We start from the raw sequence: 15,632 nt of genomic DNA, 5'->3' as shown, positions 1-15,632 counted from the left end.
CATAGGGGCGATATGAACATTGCCTCTATGTAGCAGAGCCAATCAAGTTAGGGCAGCTTCTAGCCTCCCATGGAGGCTATTGAAGCATGCCAAAAGTAAAAAAAATGTGATTAAAAATAATACAAAAATATAAAAGTTTAAATGACCCCCCTTTTGCCCCATTCAAAATAAAACAATAAAAATAAAATCAAACATAGACTTATTTGGTATCGCCGAGTTCAGAATCGCCCGATCAATCAATAGAAAAAAACGATTAATGTGATTGCTAAGCGTGGTAGCGAGAAAAAAAAAATCAAAACTCCAGAATTAGGTTTTTTTGGTCGCCGTGACATTGCATTAAAATGCAATAATGGGTGATCAAAAGATCGTATCTGCACCAAAATGTTATTATTAAAAACATCAGCTTGGCACGCAAAAGATAAGCCCTCACTCAACCTGAGATCACGAAAAATGGAGACGCTACGGGTCTCGTAAAATTGCGCACTTTTTTTCTTTTAGTAAAGTTTGGAATTTTTTTTCACAACTTAGATAAAAAAGAACCTAGACATATTTGGTGTCTATGAACTCGTAATGACCTGGAGAATCATAATGGCAGGTCAGTTTTAGCATTTAGTGAACCTAGTAAAAAAGCCAAACAAAAAACAAGTGTGAGATTGCACTTTTTTTGAAGTTTCCCCAAAATTGGAATTTTTTTTCCCGTTTTCAAGTACATAACATGCTAATACCAATGGTGTCGTTGAAAAGTACAACTCGTCCCACAAAAACAAGCCCTCACATGGCTATATTGATGGAAAAATAAAAAAGTTATGGCTCTGGGAAGGGGGGAGTGAAAAACGAAAACGCAAAAACGAAAAAAGCTCCAGTCATGAAGGGGTTAATTAGAAATGGTTTAAATATATTTATTATTTTTTGTATCTTTCAGAAAATTTCCAAACATTACAGTGAACATAAACTTATTTGTAAAACAAGTACAATATTAGACTTGTCTCTTTATTATGCTCCATTTATAACTTACTTTTTTATTGCCCCATTGTAAAATGTCTAGTTTCTATATTTAGTGCAATATATTGCCTCTGCTGAGCTACCTTTATCTGTATAAGCCTTCATGCTGTGGTTCTTGAACTTTGGCTTCTTTTAATAGACCAATTACCAACTTATCACTTTCCATGTCTTGTTTGAAAGTATTAGTCTTATGTAAGGAATATAAAGATAATCGCACATATAAGAATTCTCGATAATTCTCAGTAATGAATTGTTTGATTCGATAAAAGTTCCTACATATGATTTTGTATTCATTCATAATATAGATATTTTTTACATAAGTAATTATGTTAATAATACAAGTTTTTTTTCTAAGTGTTATTATTTAGGGGCCACAAGCAATGCAGCTACAAAAATTCTCAGTGAGGTTACTCGTCCGATGAGTGCACATGTTCCAACACACAAAATTTGTGACAAGCTAAAGAAAATCGACATTCAGATTTGTGAACTGAAATATGGTATGTATCAGGTCAAGCACTCAATGAAATGTGTCTTAGCACTTTCTTTATACATGTTGGTACATTTATAAACCAAATGTTTAACATTATTGCAAAATTATAGAGGAGAATGCTGAAGCATTTGCAATAAAAGTAATTAACCAATGTTTTGGGTTTGCATCCAGATTTCAATCGCGATTTGACATTAAAGAGGTTGTCCACTACCATAACTCAATTACTGTTTTTGCCATAAATGCTTAAAGAATAATGTCCTTAAATAGCCCCATATACTTCACATAGTATCTTGACTGCAGTATTGTATAGGCTCCTTCCAACTGACCAACTTTTATATCAACACCCCCTTTTACAACCCTGCTTCGCTCCCACAGAACACCCCTTCCCTCAAATGAACACTCGTAACACATTTTTCATTGGATAAATTGGCCAAATTGGCCTTTTATTAACAAGCATTACAGTAAATAACTTTTAGCAAGAAGGTTCTTGGAGCTCCAAAACCTGGTGGAAACCAGTAAATAATATAATTAACCATCCAGCTTTACCTCCAGCCGCCACTACAGGCTCGAGGGCACCTTTGTTGCTGGAAAACCTTTTCCATAACACTGACTCCCAGGGACTCCACCCTGTAGAGTCCCAAAAACCGCCAGGCAATTAACCAAAATCCAAACATAAAGCGGAGGTTACCATCCACCTGATATAAAACCTCCGAACCACAATTTTGCCACCAACTCCAAGAACCCCCTCACCACAGCTCGCAGAAATGACCCAATGACATCATCATCAACATTTTGATATTTTACTTTACTTTAACCTCTAAATTAAAGGGTGGTCCTTTGCTCTTGGTGCCTTGTGCCGATTGCTAGCCCTCACCCCTTCTCCGACAGGTAAGCCCTGCTCAAATGTAAACATCTCCCCTTACTGTCCAACCCCTCTAAACTTTTGACTCCACAGAACCCGCGCTTCTACCCATATTTATTCTCTAACCCTCTGTTTGTCCTACAAACCAAGACATGGGTCACTTCACCCTTAGCTTTGCTGAGGGCTACATTTTTTCCTTTCTGTTTTGCTTCATATGCCCTGGCATTAGCTCTGCTTTCACATCACAGTCATTACTTCCTCTTCAGGTTCTTCTTCTCCTTTACTACATTTCCCAACAATCGCTAACATTTAGGCTTAAACCCTATAGAGCACCTTTGGGATGAGTTAGGGTGACGAGTTGGAGCTGCACCCATAGCAATAAATATGAATTGTTTGCAGATTTGCAAATGGAATGGAGAAAGATCCCTCGAGAATGTCTTGAATACCCTAGTGGCTTCAATGCCCCATTGGTGTGGTGCACTATTGAAAGCAAGAGGTTATGCTACAAAATACTAAATTATGGCTTTGTAAGCAATGAATTACTATCTATGCTGTTATCAATAAATAGTATATGCAAAACTTTTGGCCATCATTTTTCTTTAATTAAATGACCATACCTATATTCTAACGCATTTTTGGTTAAAATTATGGTTTTGCATGATGACAACTTCATGCTCTTTCAGTTAATCACCAGGAAAATGGCATCACAACAACCAGACAGAAGTAATCATACTTTTTAAAAAAACTTTTGGTCACCACCACTGTAGTAGCTTTCTCCTCCTGTTGATAGAAGCAAGGCTACACATACAGTAAAGCGAACCTGTCATCAGGATTTTGCTAAGTAAACTACAGGCATTGTCAGGTTGGTGCTGTTACACTGATTAAAATGATACCTGGGTTGAAGAAATCTGTCTTGTGGTTGTTTAATCTTTATTTGCAGTTTTCAGTTAATGAGATTCTCGTACTTCGTTCAGTCTGTTTTTGGTGCTTTAGCTCATTGTCATACTTGTGGGCTTAAATGACAGGTCACTGAACCTTCAGTGACCTGCCTCCTATTTTTAAATATTGCGCTTGTGCAGCTAATATTATGATCTTTCCAAAACAAATTACAGCAAAGTGGTGCCGGCGCTCTCCGATAGATGCTACTGCGCATGTGCCGCAGATGGCAACAGGCCTGGCCAGAAGCATGAGAATCTCATTAACCCCTTCATGACCCAGCCTATTTTGACCTTAATGACCTGGCCGTTTTTTGCAATTCTGACCAGTGTCCTTTTATGAGGTAATAACTCCGGAACGCTTCAACGGATCCTAGCGGTTCTGAGATTGTTTTTTCGTGACATATTGGGCTTCATGTTAGTGGTAAATTTAGGTCGATAATTTCTGCGTTTATTTGTGAAAAAAACTGAAATTTGGCGAAAATTTTGAAAATTTTGCAATTTTCAACTTTTGAATTTTTATTCTGTTAAACCAGAGAGTTATGTAACACAAAGTAGTTAATAAATAACATTTTCCACATGTCTTCTTTACATCAGCACAATTTTGGAAACAACATTTTTTTTTTGCTAGGAAGTTATAAGGGTTAAAATTTGACCAGTGATTTCTCATTTTTACAACAAAATTTACAAAACCATTTTTTTAGGGACCACCTCACATTTGAAGTGAGTTTGAGGGTTCTACATGGCTGAAAATACCCAAAAGTGACACGATTCTACAAACTGCACCCCTCATGGTGCTCAAAACCACATTCAAGAAGTTTATTAACCCTTCAGGTGTTTCACAGCAGCAGAAGCAACATGGAAGGAAAAAGTGAACATTTAACTTTTTAGTCACAAAAATGATCTTTTAGCAACAATTTTTTTATTTTCCCAAGGGTAAAAGGAGAAACTAGACCACAAAAGTTGTTGTCCAATTTGTCCTGAGTACGCTGATACCTCATATGTGGGGGTAAACCACTGTTTGGGGGCACGGCAGGGCTCGGAAGCGAAGGAGCGCCATTTGACTTTTTGAATGAAAAATTATCTCCATCGTTAGCGGACACCATGTCGCGTTTGGAGAGACCCTGTGTGCCTAAACATTGGAGCTCCCCCACATGTGACCCCATTTTGGAAACTAGACCCCCCAAGGAACTTATCTAGATGCATAGTGAGCACTTTAAACTCTCAGGTGCTTCACAAATTGATCCGTAAAAATGAAAAAGTACTTTTTTTTCACAAAAAAATTATTTTAGCCTCAATTTTTTCATTTTCACATGGGCAACAGAATAAAATGGATCCTAAAATTTCTCCTGAGTACACCGATACCTCATATGTGGGGGTAAACCACTTTTTGGGTGCACGGCAAGGCTCGGAAGGGAAGGCGCGCCATTTGACTTTTTGAATGGAAAATTAGCTCCAATCGTTAGCGGACACCATTTCGTGTTTGGAGAGCCCCTGTGTGCCTAAACATTGGAGCTCCCCCACAAGTGACCCCATTTTGGAAACTAGACCCCCCAAGGAACTTATCTAGATGCATAGTGAGCACTTTAAACCCCAAGCTGCTTCACAGAAGTTTATAACGCAGAGCCGTGAAAATAAAAAATAATTTTTCTTTCCTCAAAAATGATTTTTTAGCCTGGAATTTTTTATTTTCCCAATGGTAACAGGAGAAATTGGAACCCAAATGTTATTGTCCAGTTTCTCCTGAGTATGCTGATACCCCATATGTGGGGGTAAACCACTGTTTGGGTGCACGGCAGGGCTCGGAAGGGAAGGCACGCCATTTGGCTTTTGAATGGAAAATTAGCTCCAATCATTAGCGGACAGCATGTTGCGTTTGGAGAGCACCTGTGTGCCTAAACATTGGAGCTCCCCTACAAGTGACCCCATTTTGGAAACTAGACCTCCCAAGGAACTAATCTAGATGTGTGGTGAGCACTTTGAACCCCAAAGTGCTTCATAGAAGTTTATAACGCAGAGCCATGAAAATAAAAAATAATTTTTCTTTTCTCAAAAAATAATTTTTAGCCCGCAATTTTTTATTTTCCCAAGGGTAACAGGAGAAATTTGATCCCGAAAGTTGTTGTCCAGTTTCTCCTGAGTACGCTGATACCCCATATGTGGGGGTAAACCACTGTTCGGGCACACGTCGGGGTTCAGAAGGGAAGTAGTGACATTTTGAAATGCAGACTTTGATGGAATGCTCTGCGGGCGTCACGTTGCGTTTGCAGAGCCCCTGATGTGCCTAAACAGTAGAAACTCCCCACAAGTGACCGCATTTTGGAAACTAGACCCCCAAAGGAACTAATCTAGATGTGTGGTGAGCACTTTGAACCCCCAAGTGCTTCATAGAAATTTATAACGCAGAGCCATGAAAATAAAAAATAATTTTTCTTTTCTCAAAAATGATTTTTTAGCCCGCAATTTTTTATATTCCCAAAGGTAACAGGAGAAATTTGACCCCAAAAGTTGTTTTCCAGTTTCTCCTGAGTACGCTGATACCCCATATGTGGGGGTAAACCACTGTTTGGGCACACGTCGGGGTTCGGAAGGGAAGTAGTGACTTTTTGAAATGCAGACTTTGATGGAATGCTCTGCGGGGGTCACGTTGCGTTTGCAGAGCCCCTGATGTGCCTAAACAGTAGAAACCCCACACAAGTAACCCTATTTTGGAAACTAGACCCCCAAAGGAACTTATCTAGATGTGTAGTGAGCACTTAGAACCCCCAAGTGCTTCACAGAAGTTTATAACGCAGAGCTGTGAAAATAAAAAATCATTTTTCTTTCCTCAAAAATAATTTTTTAGCCTGCAATTTTTTATTTTCCCAAGGGTTACAGGAGAAATTAGACCCCAAAAGTTGTTGTCCAGTTTCTCCTGAGTACGCTGGTACCCCATATGTGGGGGTAAACCACTGTTTGGGCACACGTCGGGGCTCGGAAGGGAGAGAGCACCATTTGACTTTTTCAACGCAAGATTGGCTGGAATCAATGGTGGCGCCATGTCGCGTTTGGAGACCCCCTGATGTGCCTAAACAGTGGAAACCCCTCAATTCTAACTCCAGCACTAACCCCAACACACCCCTAACCCTAATCCCAACCTTAACCCCAACACACCCCTAACCCTAGTCTTAACCCTAATTCCAACCCTAACTCTAATTCCAACCCTAACCCTAAGGCTATGTGCCCACGTTGCGGATTTGTGTGCGGATTTTTCCGCACTGTTTTTGAAAAATCTGCAGGTAAAACGCACTGCGCTTTACCTGCGGATTTCCCGCGGATTTCCAGTGTTTTTTGTGTGGATTTCACCTGCGGATTCCTATTATGGAGCAGGTGTAAAACGCTGTGGAATCCGCACAAAGAATTGAGATGCTGCAGAAAATACAACGCAGCGTTTCCGCGCTGTTTTTGCCGCACCATGGGCACAGCGGATTTGGTTTTCCATAGGTTTATGTGGTACTGTAAACGTGATGGAAAACTGCTACGAATCCGCAGCGACCTGTTGTGGATTCTGTTTTTGGGCTCCCTCTGGTGGTTACAGCTGGTACTGGGTGACTTTGGTGGGTTGCGGTCTCTGGTTTCCACCTGTCCATCAGAGGCTGGGTGTTTCCTATTTAACCTGGCTTTCCTGTCATTCCCTTGCCGGCTATCAATGTATCAGTGTGTCTCTGTTACCTTTGCTACCTGCTCCTAGGCCTTCAAGACAAGCTAAGTCTGGATTTCCCTGTTTCATGTTTGCTTTCATGTTTTTAGTCCAGCTTGCAGATATGTAATTCTCTGCTGCTGGTTGCTCTAGTGGACTGAAATTACCACTCATGTACCATGAGTTGGCACATGAGTTCAAGTAATTTCAGGATGGTATTTTGAAGGGTTTTAAGCTGACCGTGCAGTTCACCTTTTGTATCCTCTGCTATCTAGCTTAAGCGGGCCTCATTTTGCTGAATCTGTTTTCATAACTACGTTTGTGCCTTCCTCTCATTTCACCGTCATTATATGTGGGGGGCTGCTATTTCTGTGGGAATATTTCTCTGGAGGCAAGATAGGTCTGTGATTCTTCTGATAGGGGTAGCTAGATCTCCGGCTGGCGCGAGACGTCTAGAGTCCCCCCAGGAACGTTCCCCGGCTGCTGTTAGTTGAGTGTTGAGGTTCAGGATCGCGGTCAGCTCAGGTTCCATCACCCTAGAGCTCGTCCTGTTTTTGCCCGTGTTATGTGTTTAATTCCCTGCCATTGGGAACATGACAGTATAGCCGGCCCACAAAGTATTAATTGTTTGGGCTGAAGCAGGAGAAAAAGAAGTGTTGAAGGGAAATTTTTTTTTTTTTTTTTTTCCCTCAGAGTTTTGCTGCCTAGCCCTTAATTGCTGTCTAGCTGCTTCTTACCTCCTCTTAACCCTTGAATGGCTCTGACCTTAGCTGTTTAACATGGATGTCCAGAGTTTGGCTTCCAGCCTGAATAATCTTGCTGCAAAAGTTCAAAACATACAGGATTTTGTTGTTCACACTCCTATGTCTGAACCTAGAATTCCTATTCCAGAGTTTTTTTCTGGAGATAGATCTACCTTCCTGAATTTCAGGAACAATTGCAAATTGTTTCTTTCTTTGAAATCTCGCTCCTCTGGAGACCCTGCTCAGCAGGTCAAGATTGTAATATCTTTCCTGCGGGGCGACCCTCAGAATTGGGCATTTGCATTGGCACCAGGGGATCCTGCATTGCTCAGTGTGGATGCGTTTTTTCTGGCACTGGGATTGCTCTATGAGGAACCTAACCTGGAGATTCAGGCTGAAAAGGCTTTATTAGCCCTCTCTCAGGGGCATGATGAAGCGGAAGTATATTGTCAAAAATTTCGGAAGTGGTCGGTGCTTACTCAGTGGAATGAGTGCGCCCTGGCTGCAAACTTCAGAGATGGTCTTTCTGAGGCCATTAAGGATATTATGGTGGGGTTCCCTGCGCCTACAGGTCTGAATGAGTCTATGGCTATGGCCATTCAGATTGATCGGCGTTTACGGGAGCGCAAACCTGTGTACCAGTTGGCGGTGTCTTCTGAACAGGCACCTGAAACTATGCAATGTGATAGAATTCAGTCCAGAAGTGAACGGCAAAATTATAGGCGGAAAAATGGATTGTGTTTTTATTGTGGTGATTCAGCTCATGTTATATCAGCATGCTCTAAACGCACAAAAAAGGTTGATAAATCTTTTGCCATTAGTACTCTGCAGTCTAAGTTCATTTTGTCTGTAACTCTGATTTGTTCACTGTCATCCATTTCCGTCGATGCCTATGTGGATTCGGGCGCTGCCCTGAGTCTTATGGATTGGTCATTTGCCAAACGCTGCGGTTTTAGTCTGGAGCCTCTGGAAGTTCCTATTCCTTTGAAGGGAATTGACTCTACACCATTGGCTATGAATAAACCGCAGTACTGGACACAAGTGACCATGCGCATGACTCCCGTTCATCAGGAGGTGATTCGCTTCCTTGTACTGTATAATTTACATGATGTACTAGTGCTTGGTCTGCCATGGTTACAAACTCATAATCCAGTCCTGGATTGGAAAACAATGTCTGTGTTAAGCTGGGGATGTCAGGGGGTTCATGATGATGCACCTCTGATTTCAATCGCTTCATCTACTCCTTCTGAGGTCCCTGCGTTTTTGTCTGACTATCGGGATGTTTTTGAGGAGCCTAAGCTCAATTCGCTCCCTCCTCATAGGGATTGTGACTGTGCTATAGAATTAATTCCTGGCAGTAAGTTCTCAGAGGGCCATTTTGAGTATTTGGTAATGCCTTTTGGACTTTCTAATGCTCCTTCAGTCTTTCAGTCCTTTATGCACAATATTTTCCGTGAATATCTGGATAAGTTTATGATTGTGTATTTGGATGATATTTTGGTGTTTTCTGATGACTGGGAGTCTCATGTTCTACAGGTCAGGAAGGTGTTTCAAGTCCTGCGGGTCAATTCTCTGTTTGTGAAGGGCTCAAAATGTCTCTTCGGAGTCCAGAAGATTTCTTTTTTGGGGTACATTTTTTCTCCTTCTACTATTGAGATGGGTCCCGTCAAGGTTCAGGCGATTTGTGACTGGACACAACCTACATCTGTTAAGAGTCTTCAGAAGTTCTTGGGTTTTGCTAATTTTTATCGTCGGTTTATTACTAATTTTTCCAGTGTTGTTAAACCTTTGACTGATTTGACTAAAAAGGGTGCTGATGTTGCTAATTGGTCTCCTACGGCTGTGGAGGCCTTTCAGGAACTTAAGCGCCGGTTTTCTTCTGCTCCTGTGTTGTGTCAACCAGATGTTTCACTTCCTTTTCAGGTTGAGGTTGATGCCTCCGAGATTGGAGCGGGGGCGGTTTTGTCACAGAGAAGTTCCGATTGCTCGGTGATGAAGCCATGTGCGTTCTTTTCTAGAAAATTCTCGCCCGCCGAGCGCAATTATGATGTGGGTAATCGGGAGCTTTTGGCCATGAAGTGGGCATTTGAGGAGTGGCGTCATTGGCTTGAGGGTGCTAGACATCGTGTGGTGGTCTTGACTGATCACAAAAATCTGATTTACCTTGAGTCTGCCAGGCGTCTGAATCCTAGACAGGCTCGTTGGTCGTTGTTTTTTTCTCGTTTCAATTTTGTGGTTTCATACCTGCCAGGTTCAAAGAATGTGAAGGCAGATGCTCTTTCCAGGAGTTTTGTGCCTGACTCTCCTGGAGACTCTGGGCCTACTGGTATCCTTAGGGATGGGGTAATATTGTCCGCTGTCTCCCCAGACTTGCGACGTGCATTGCAGGAGTTTCAGGCGGATAAACCTGATCGTTGTCCACCAGAAAGACTGTTTGTTCCGGATGATTGGACCAGTAGAGTCATCTCCGAGGTCCATTCTTCTGTGTTGGCTGGTCATCCTGGAATATTTGGTACTAGAGACTTGGTGGCCAGGTCTTTTTGGTGGCCTTCCTTGTCAAGGGATGTGCGCACCTTTGTGCAGTCTTGTGAAGTGTGTGCTCGGGCTAAGCCTTGCTGTTCTCGGGCCAGTGGGTTGTTGTTGTCCTTGCCTATCCCGAAGAGGCCTTGGACGCACATTTCCATGGATTTTATTTCAGATCTCCCTGTCTCACAGAAAATGTCCGTTATCTGGGTTGTGTGTGACCGCTTTTCTAAGATGGTTCATTTGGTACCCTTGCCTAAGTTGCCTTCCTCCTCTGAGTTGGTCCCTTTATTTTTTCGGAACGTGGTTCGTTTGCATGGGATTCCGGAGAATATCGTTTCTGACAGGGGATCCCAGTTTGTGTCTAGATTTTGGCGGACGTTTTGTGCTAAGATGGGCATTGATTTGTCTTTCTCGTCTGCATTCCATCCTCAGACGAATGGCCAGACGGAGCGAACTAATCAGACCTTGGAAACTTATTTAAGGTGTTTTGTTTCTGCTGATCAAGATGACTGGGTTGCCTTTTTGCCACTGGCCGAGTTTGCCCTTAATAATCGGGCTAGTTCTGCTACTTTGGTTTCTCCTTTCTTTTGTAATTCGGGGTTTCATCCTCGTTTTTCCTCTGGTCAGGTGGAGCCTTCGGATTGTCCTGGAGTGGACGTGGTGGTGGACAGGCTACATCAGATTTGGAATCAGGTGGTGGACAATTTGAAGTTGTCTCAGGAGAAGACTCAGCAGTTTGCTAATCGCCGTCGCCGCGTGGGTCCCCGACTTCTTGTTGGGGACTTGGTGTGGTTGTCTTCTCGTTTTGTCCCTATGAAGGTCTCTTCTCCTAAGTTCAAGCCTCGGTTCATCGGTCCTTATAAGATCTTGGAGATTCTTAACCCTGTATCTTTTCGTTTGGATCTCCCAGCATCGTTTGCTATTCATAATGTGTTCCATCGGTCGTTATTGCGGAGGTATGAGGTGCCCGTTGTTCCTTCGGTTGAGCCTCCTGCTCCGGTGCTGGTGGAGGGAGAATTGGAGTATGTTGTTGAGAAGATCTTGGATTCTCGTGTTTCCAGACGTAAACTCCAGTATTTGGTTAAGTGGAAGGGTTATGGTCAGGAGGATAATTCCTGGGTGGTCGCCTCTGATGTTCATGCGACTGATTTGGTCCGCGCCTTCCATAGAGTTCATCCTGATCGCCCTGGGGGTTCTCGTGAGGGTTCGGTGACCCCTCCTCAAGGGGGGGGTACTGTTGTGGATTCTGTTTTTGGGCTCCCTCTGGTGGTTACAGCTGGTACTGGGTGACTTTGGTGGGTTGCGGTCTCTGGTTTCCACCTGTCCATCAGAGGCTGGGTGTTTCCTATTTAACCTGGCTTTCCTGTCATTCCCTTGCCGGCTATCAATGTATCAGTGTGTCTCTGTTACCTTTGCTACCTGCTCCTAGGCCTTCAAGACAAGCTAAGTCTGGATTTCCCTGTTTCATGTTTGCTTTCATGTTTTTAGTCCAGCTTGCAGATATGTAATTCTCTGCTGCTGGTTGCTCTAGTGGACTGAAATTACCACTCATGTACCATGAGTTGGCACATGAGTTCAAGTAATTTCAGGATGGTATTTTGAAGGGTTTTAAGCTGACCGTGCAGTTCACCTTTTGTATCCTCTGCTATCTAGCTTAAGCGGGCCTCATTTTGCTGAATCTGTTTTCATAACTACGTTTGTGCCTTCCTCTCATTTCACCGTCATTATATGTGGGGGGCTGCTATTTCTGTGGGAATATTTCTCTGGAGGCAAGATAGGTCTGTGATTCTTCTGATAGGGGTAGCTAGATCTCCGGCTGGCGCGAGACGTCTAGAGTCCCCCCAGGAACGTTCCCCGGCTGCTGTTAGTTGAGTGTTGAGGTTCAGGATCGCGGTCAGCTCAGGTTCCATCACCCTAGAGCTCGTCCTGTTTTTGCCCGTGTTATGTGTTTAATTCCCTGCCATTGGGAACATGACAGCGACCAATCCGCTGCGGATCCGCAGCCAAATCTGCACCATGTGCACATAGCCTAATTCTAACCCTAATTCCAACCCTAGCCCTAATTCTAACCCTAACTCTAACCCTAATTGTAACCCTAACCCTAATTCTAACCCTATCCCTAAGTGCAACCCTATCCCTAAGTGCAACTCTAAACCCTAAGTGCAGCCCTAAGTGCAACCCTAAGTGCAGCCCTATCCCTAAGTGCAACCCTATCCCTAAATGCAACCCTATCCCTAAGTGCAACCCTATCCCTAAGTGCAACCCTAAGTGCAACCCTAAGTGCAACCCTATCCCTAAGTGCAACCCTAAGTGCAACCGTAAGTGCAACCCTATCCCTAAGTGCAACCCTATCCCTAAGTGCAACCCTAAGTGCAACCCTAAGTGCAACCATATCCCTAAGTGCAACCCTAAGTGCAACCGCAAGTGCAACCCTATCCCTAAGTGCAACCCTATCCCTAAGTGCAACCCTAAGTGCAACTCTAAACCCTAAGTGCAGCCCTAAGTGCAACCCTAAGTGCAGCCCTATCCCTAAGTGCAACCCTATCCCTAAGTGCAACCCTATCCCTAAGTGCAACCCTAAGTGCAACCCTAAGTGCAACCCTATCCCTAAGTGCAACCCTAAGTGCAACCGTAAGTGCAACCCTATCCCTAAGTGCAACCCTTTCCCTAAGTGCAACCCTAAGTGCAACCCTATCCCTAAGTGCAACCCTAAGTGCAACCGCAAGTGCAACCCTATCCCTAAGTGCAACCCTATCCCTAAGTGCAACCCTAAGTGCAACCCTAACCCTAACCCTAACCCTAATCCTAACAGAAAAACAAAAATAAATATATTTTCAGTATTTTATTATTGTTTCTACCTATGGGGGTGATAAAGGGGGGGGGTTTATTTACTATTTTTTTATTTTGATCGCACTGCGCATGCGCCCGCCATTTTCCAAGATGGCGGCGCCCATGCGAGAAGACCGAGGACACCGGGAAGGCACCTGGACTAGGTAAGTATGGGGGGGTGCGATCGGACAGCGGGGGGGCTATTGCAGCATCGGCCATGGCTGGATTGTAATATTTCACCAATTTTCATACGTGAAATATTACAGATTGCTCTGATTGGCTGTTTCACTTTCAACAGCCAATCAGAGCGATCGTAGCCACGGGGGGGCGAAGCCACCCCCCCTGGGCTGAAGTACCACTCCCCCTGTCCCTGCATGTCGGGTGAAATTGGAGTTAACCCTTTCACCCGGCCTGCAGGGACGCGATCATTCTGTGACACAGCATATGCGTCACAGGTCGGATTGGCACCGACTTTCATGACGCATACGCTGTGTCACAGGTCGGGAAGGGGTTAAGTGAAAACTGCAAACAACCACAAGATGGATTTCTTCAACCCAGGTATTATTTTAATCAGTGTAACAATGCCAACCTGACAATGCGTGTAGTTTATTTAGCAAAATCCTGATGACAGGTTTACTTTAAACAATTTTGCTGTGTTAAACGACCATAAAATGGTAAATATTTGCCAATTTGCTGCTGTTTAAAAAAAACATTTACACAACAGGCCATACTTTGCATGTTTACTGAGCAATCAGTAATAGATCGCTCAGTGCACAGACTGCTATTGTTCTTGGCAGCACAGGTCCTGTTTATACCAGTTAATGTGCTGCCAAGAACAATGATCTTTTGAGCAAATCAAAATATCATTTTATCCAATGAACGAGCAATTTGCTTGCCCTTCAGGAGATTATCAGCCTATTTATATGATTATCATCAAATGAGTTTTCCTAGCTACGCTTGTTTCATGATCATGGTGCAGTGTAAACTTCCTTTGTCATCTCTGAATGATCTAATGAGGCATATGGAGATGGGTTGTCTTTGTTAGCACCACGCCGGAACCCTGCTCTGACAGGCAGGGTCAACGGCGTGTCTCTTCACTCTCCCATGCTGCAGACAGTTCTTCCCTTCCCCATGCTCGGCATGCTTCCAGCCGATCCTCTACCCATGTACTTAGGGCACGTGCAGGTGCGCTCCCGCTTTCTTAAAGGGCCAGCGAGTGCACTTGCTATTTCCTCCCCAGCCAATGGCTATGGGACATTATGTATATATTGCTTCTTCCCCACTGGGGAGGTGCCTGAGCAACCTTCCTGTTTTGCAGTCTATGTTTTGTAAGGATGCATACCAGTCCCTGCTGCACTCAACTGCAGACTCTGCTTGCTGCACTCTAATACAGACCTTGCCTTCTGCACTCAACTGCAGACCCTCCTTGCTGCACTCTAATGTGGATCCTGCCTGGTGCACTCTGCTGCAGATCCTGTCAGCTGCACTCTGATACAAACACTGCCTGTTGCACTCTGACACAAACGCTGTCTGCTTCACTCTGATACGAACTCTGTCTGCTGCACTCTGATGTGAACTCTGTCTGCTGCACTCGGATGTGAACTGTCTGCTGAATTCTAATATAAACTCTACCAGCTGCTCCCTCCAGTCTGTTCTCTGGCTCCAGCTGCTGCTTTTCCGTTGGTCTGTCCTGGAGTGGCACCTGGCGTTCATCGAGAGCCAAGTCTAACCTCACCATCAGAGGCTCTAGTGAACAGTAAGGTGTTCACTTAGTCAAGTCCCTCCAGGCTCTCCACGGTCCTTGGCACAGTGGTTCCACAAACCACATCCGTGACAGACTTGAGATAACCAATTGACTAGTTGGTGTCCATTTCAGAAATATTTTATAGATAATTTGAATGTGGCATATGATATAATTTCTAAATATGTTCTACACTTATATATTATGTTACTTAGAGAAGGAGATAGATCTAAACTCTGTGGACTTGGCTAAGATGAAGGTGGCAGACTTGAAGAAGATACTAGACCGATGGGGAGAAGCATGCATAGCCTGCATAGAGAAAACTGACTATATACAACTCATAAAAGAGCTGATTCCAAAGTATGCTGTAAAAAGCCAAAAGGAGGATCTCTGAAACCTGCATCAGGAAATATGCCATTGAAAGACACGATCTGGACTGGTTAACATTTTTGTATGTAAATTAAATCATCAATTCACACTGACATTTTATGTGTAATTGTTTTTATTAGAGTAGTTGTGGATATTAAGATTTTGATTCTTTATTTTAATAGTAAAGACCTTATGCTGAATTATTTATTAAACCAAAAATGACCTGGCAATTCTGAATATGTATTCTTTCTTCAGTCTCCTAAAACAGAAAATTGAGTCTCCCTCATTCTAAATTAGCTATAGTTGTCGCATGGTTGTTAAACTGAAAGCATAAAAAAATTACATAACTATTACTACAGGGTATACATAGAAGAGAAACACTTGCTTTGAAGGCTGCAAGAGCTGATGAGTGGAACCAAGGTCACGCTCCTCAAAATGGAAGGGCAGCATCACTGG

The 15,632-nt window shown here is 43.3% G+C and overlaps 1 protein-coding gene across 1 annotated transcript in view; it reads left to right on the top strand.

The window, feature by feature from the left end:
- Positions 1 to 15,289, top strand: part of CDNF (cerebral dopamine neurotrophic factor) — a 95,882-nt gene extending 80,593 nt beyond the window's left edge. Inside the window, exons 3-4 of the mRNA XM_077264634.1 lie at positions 1,358 to 1,499; positions 15,023 to 15,289. Of these exons, the coding sequence (XP_077120749.1) occupies positions 1,358 to 1,499; positions 15,023 to 15,201 (321 nt within the window). The 3' untranslated portion in view covers positions 15,202 to 15,289. The remainder of the gene's footprint in view (positions 1 to 1,357; positions 1,500 to 15,022) is intronic.
- The last annotated feature ends 343 nt before the right edge of the window (positions 15,290 to 15,632 follow it).

This window comes from Ranitomeya variabilis, chromosome 5, assembly GCF_051348905.1.
Source record: "Ranitomeya variabilis isolate aRanVar5 chromosome 5, aRanVar5.hap1, whole genome shotgun sequence".
NCBI classification, from domain to species: domain Eukaryota; kingdom Metazoa; phylum Chordata; class Amphibia; order Anura; family Dendrobatidae; genus Ranitomeya; species Ranitomeya variabilis.
The sequence above is the reverse complement of the archived record's forward strand: the minus strand, read 5'-3'. Positions and strand labels throughout refer to the sequence as shown.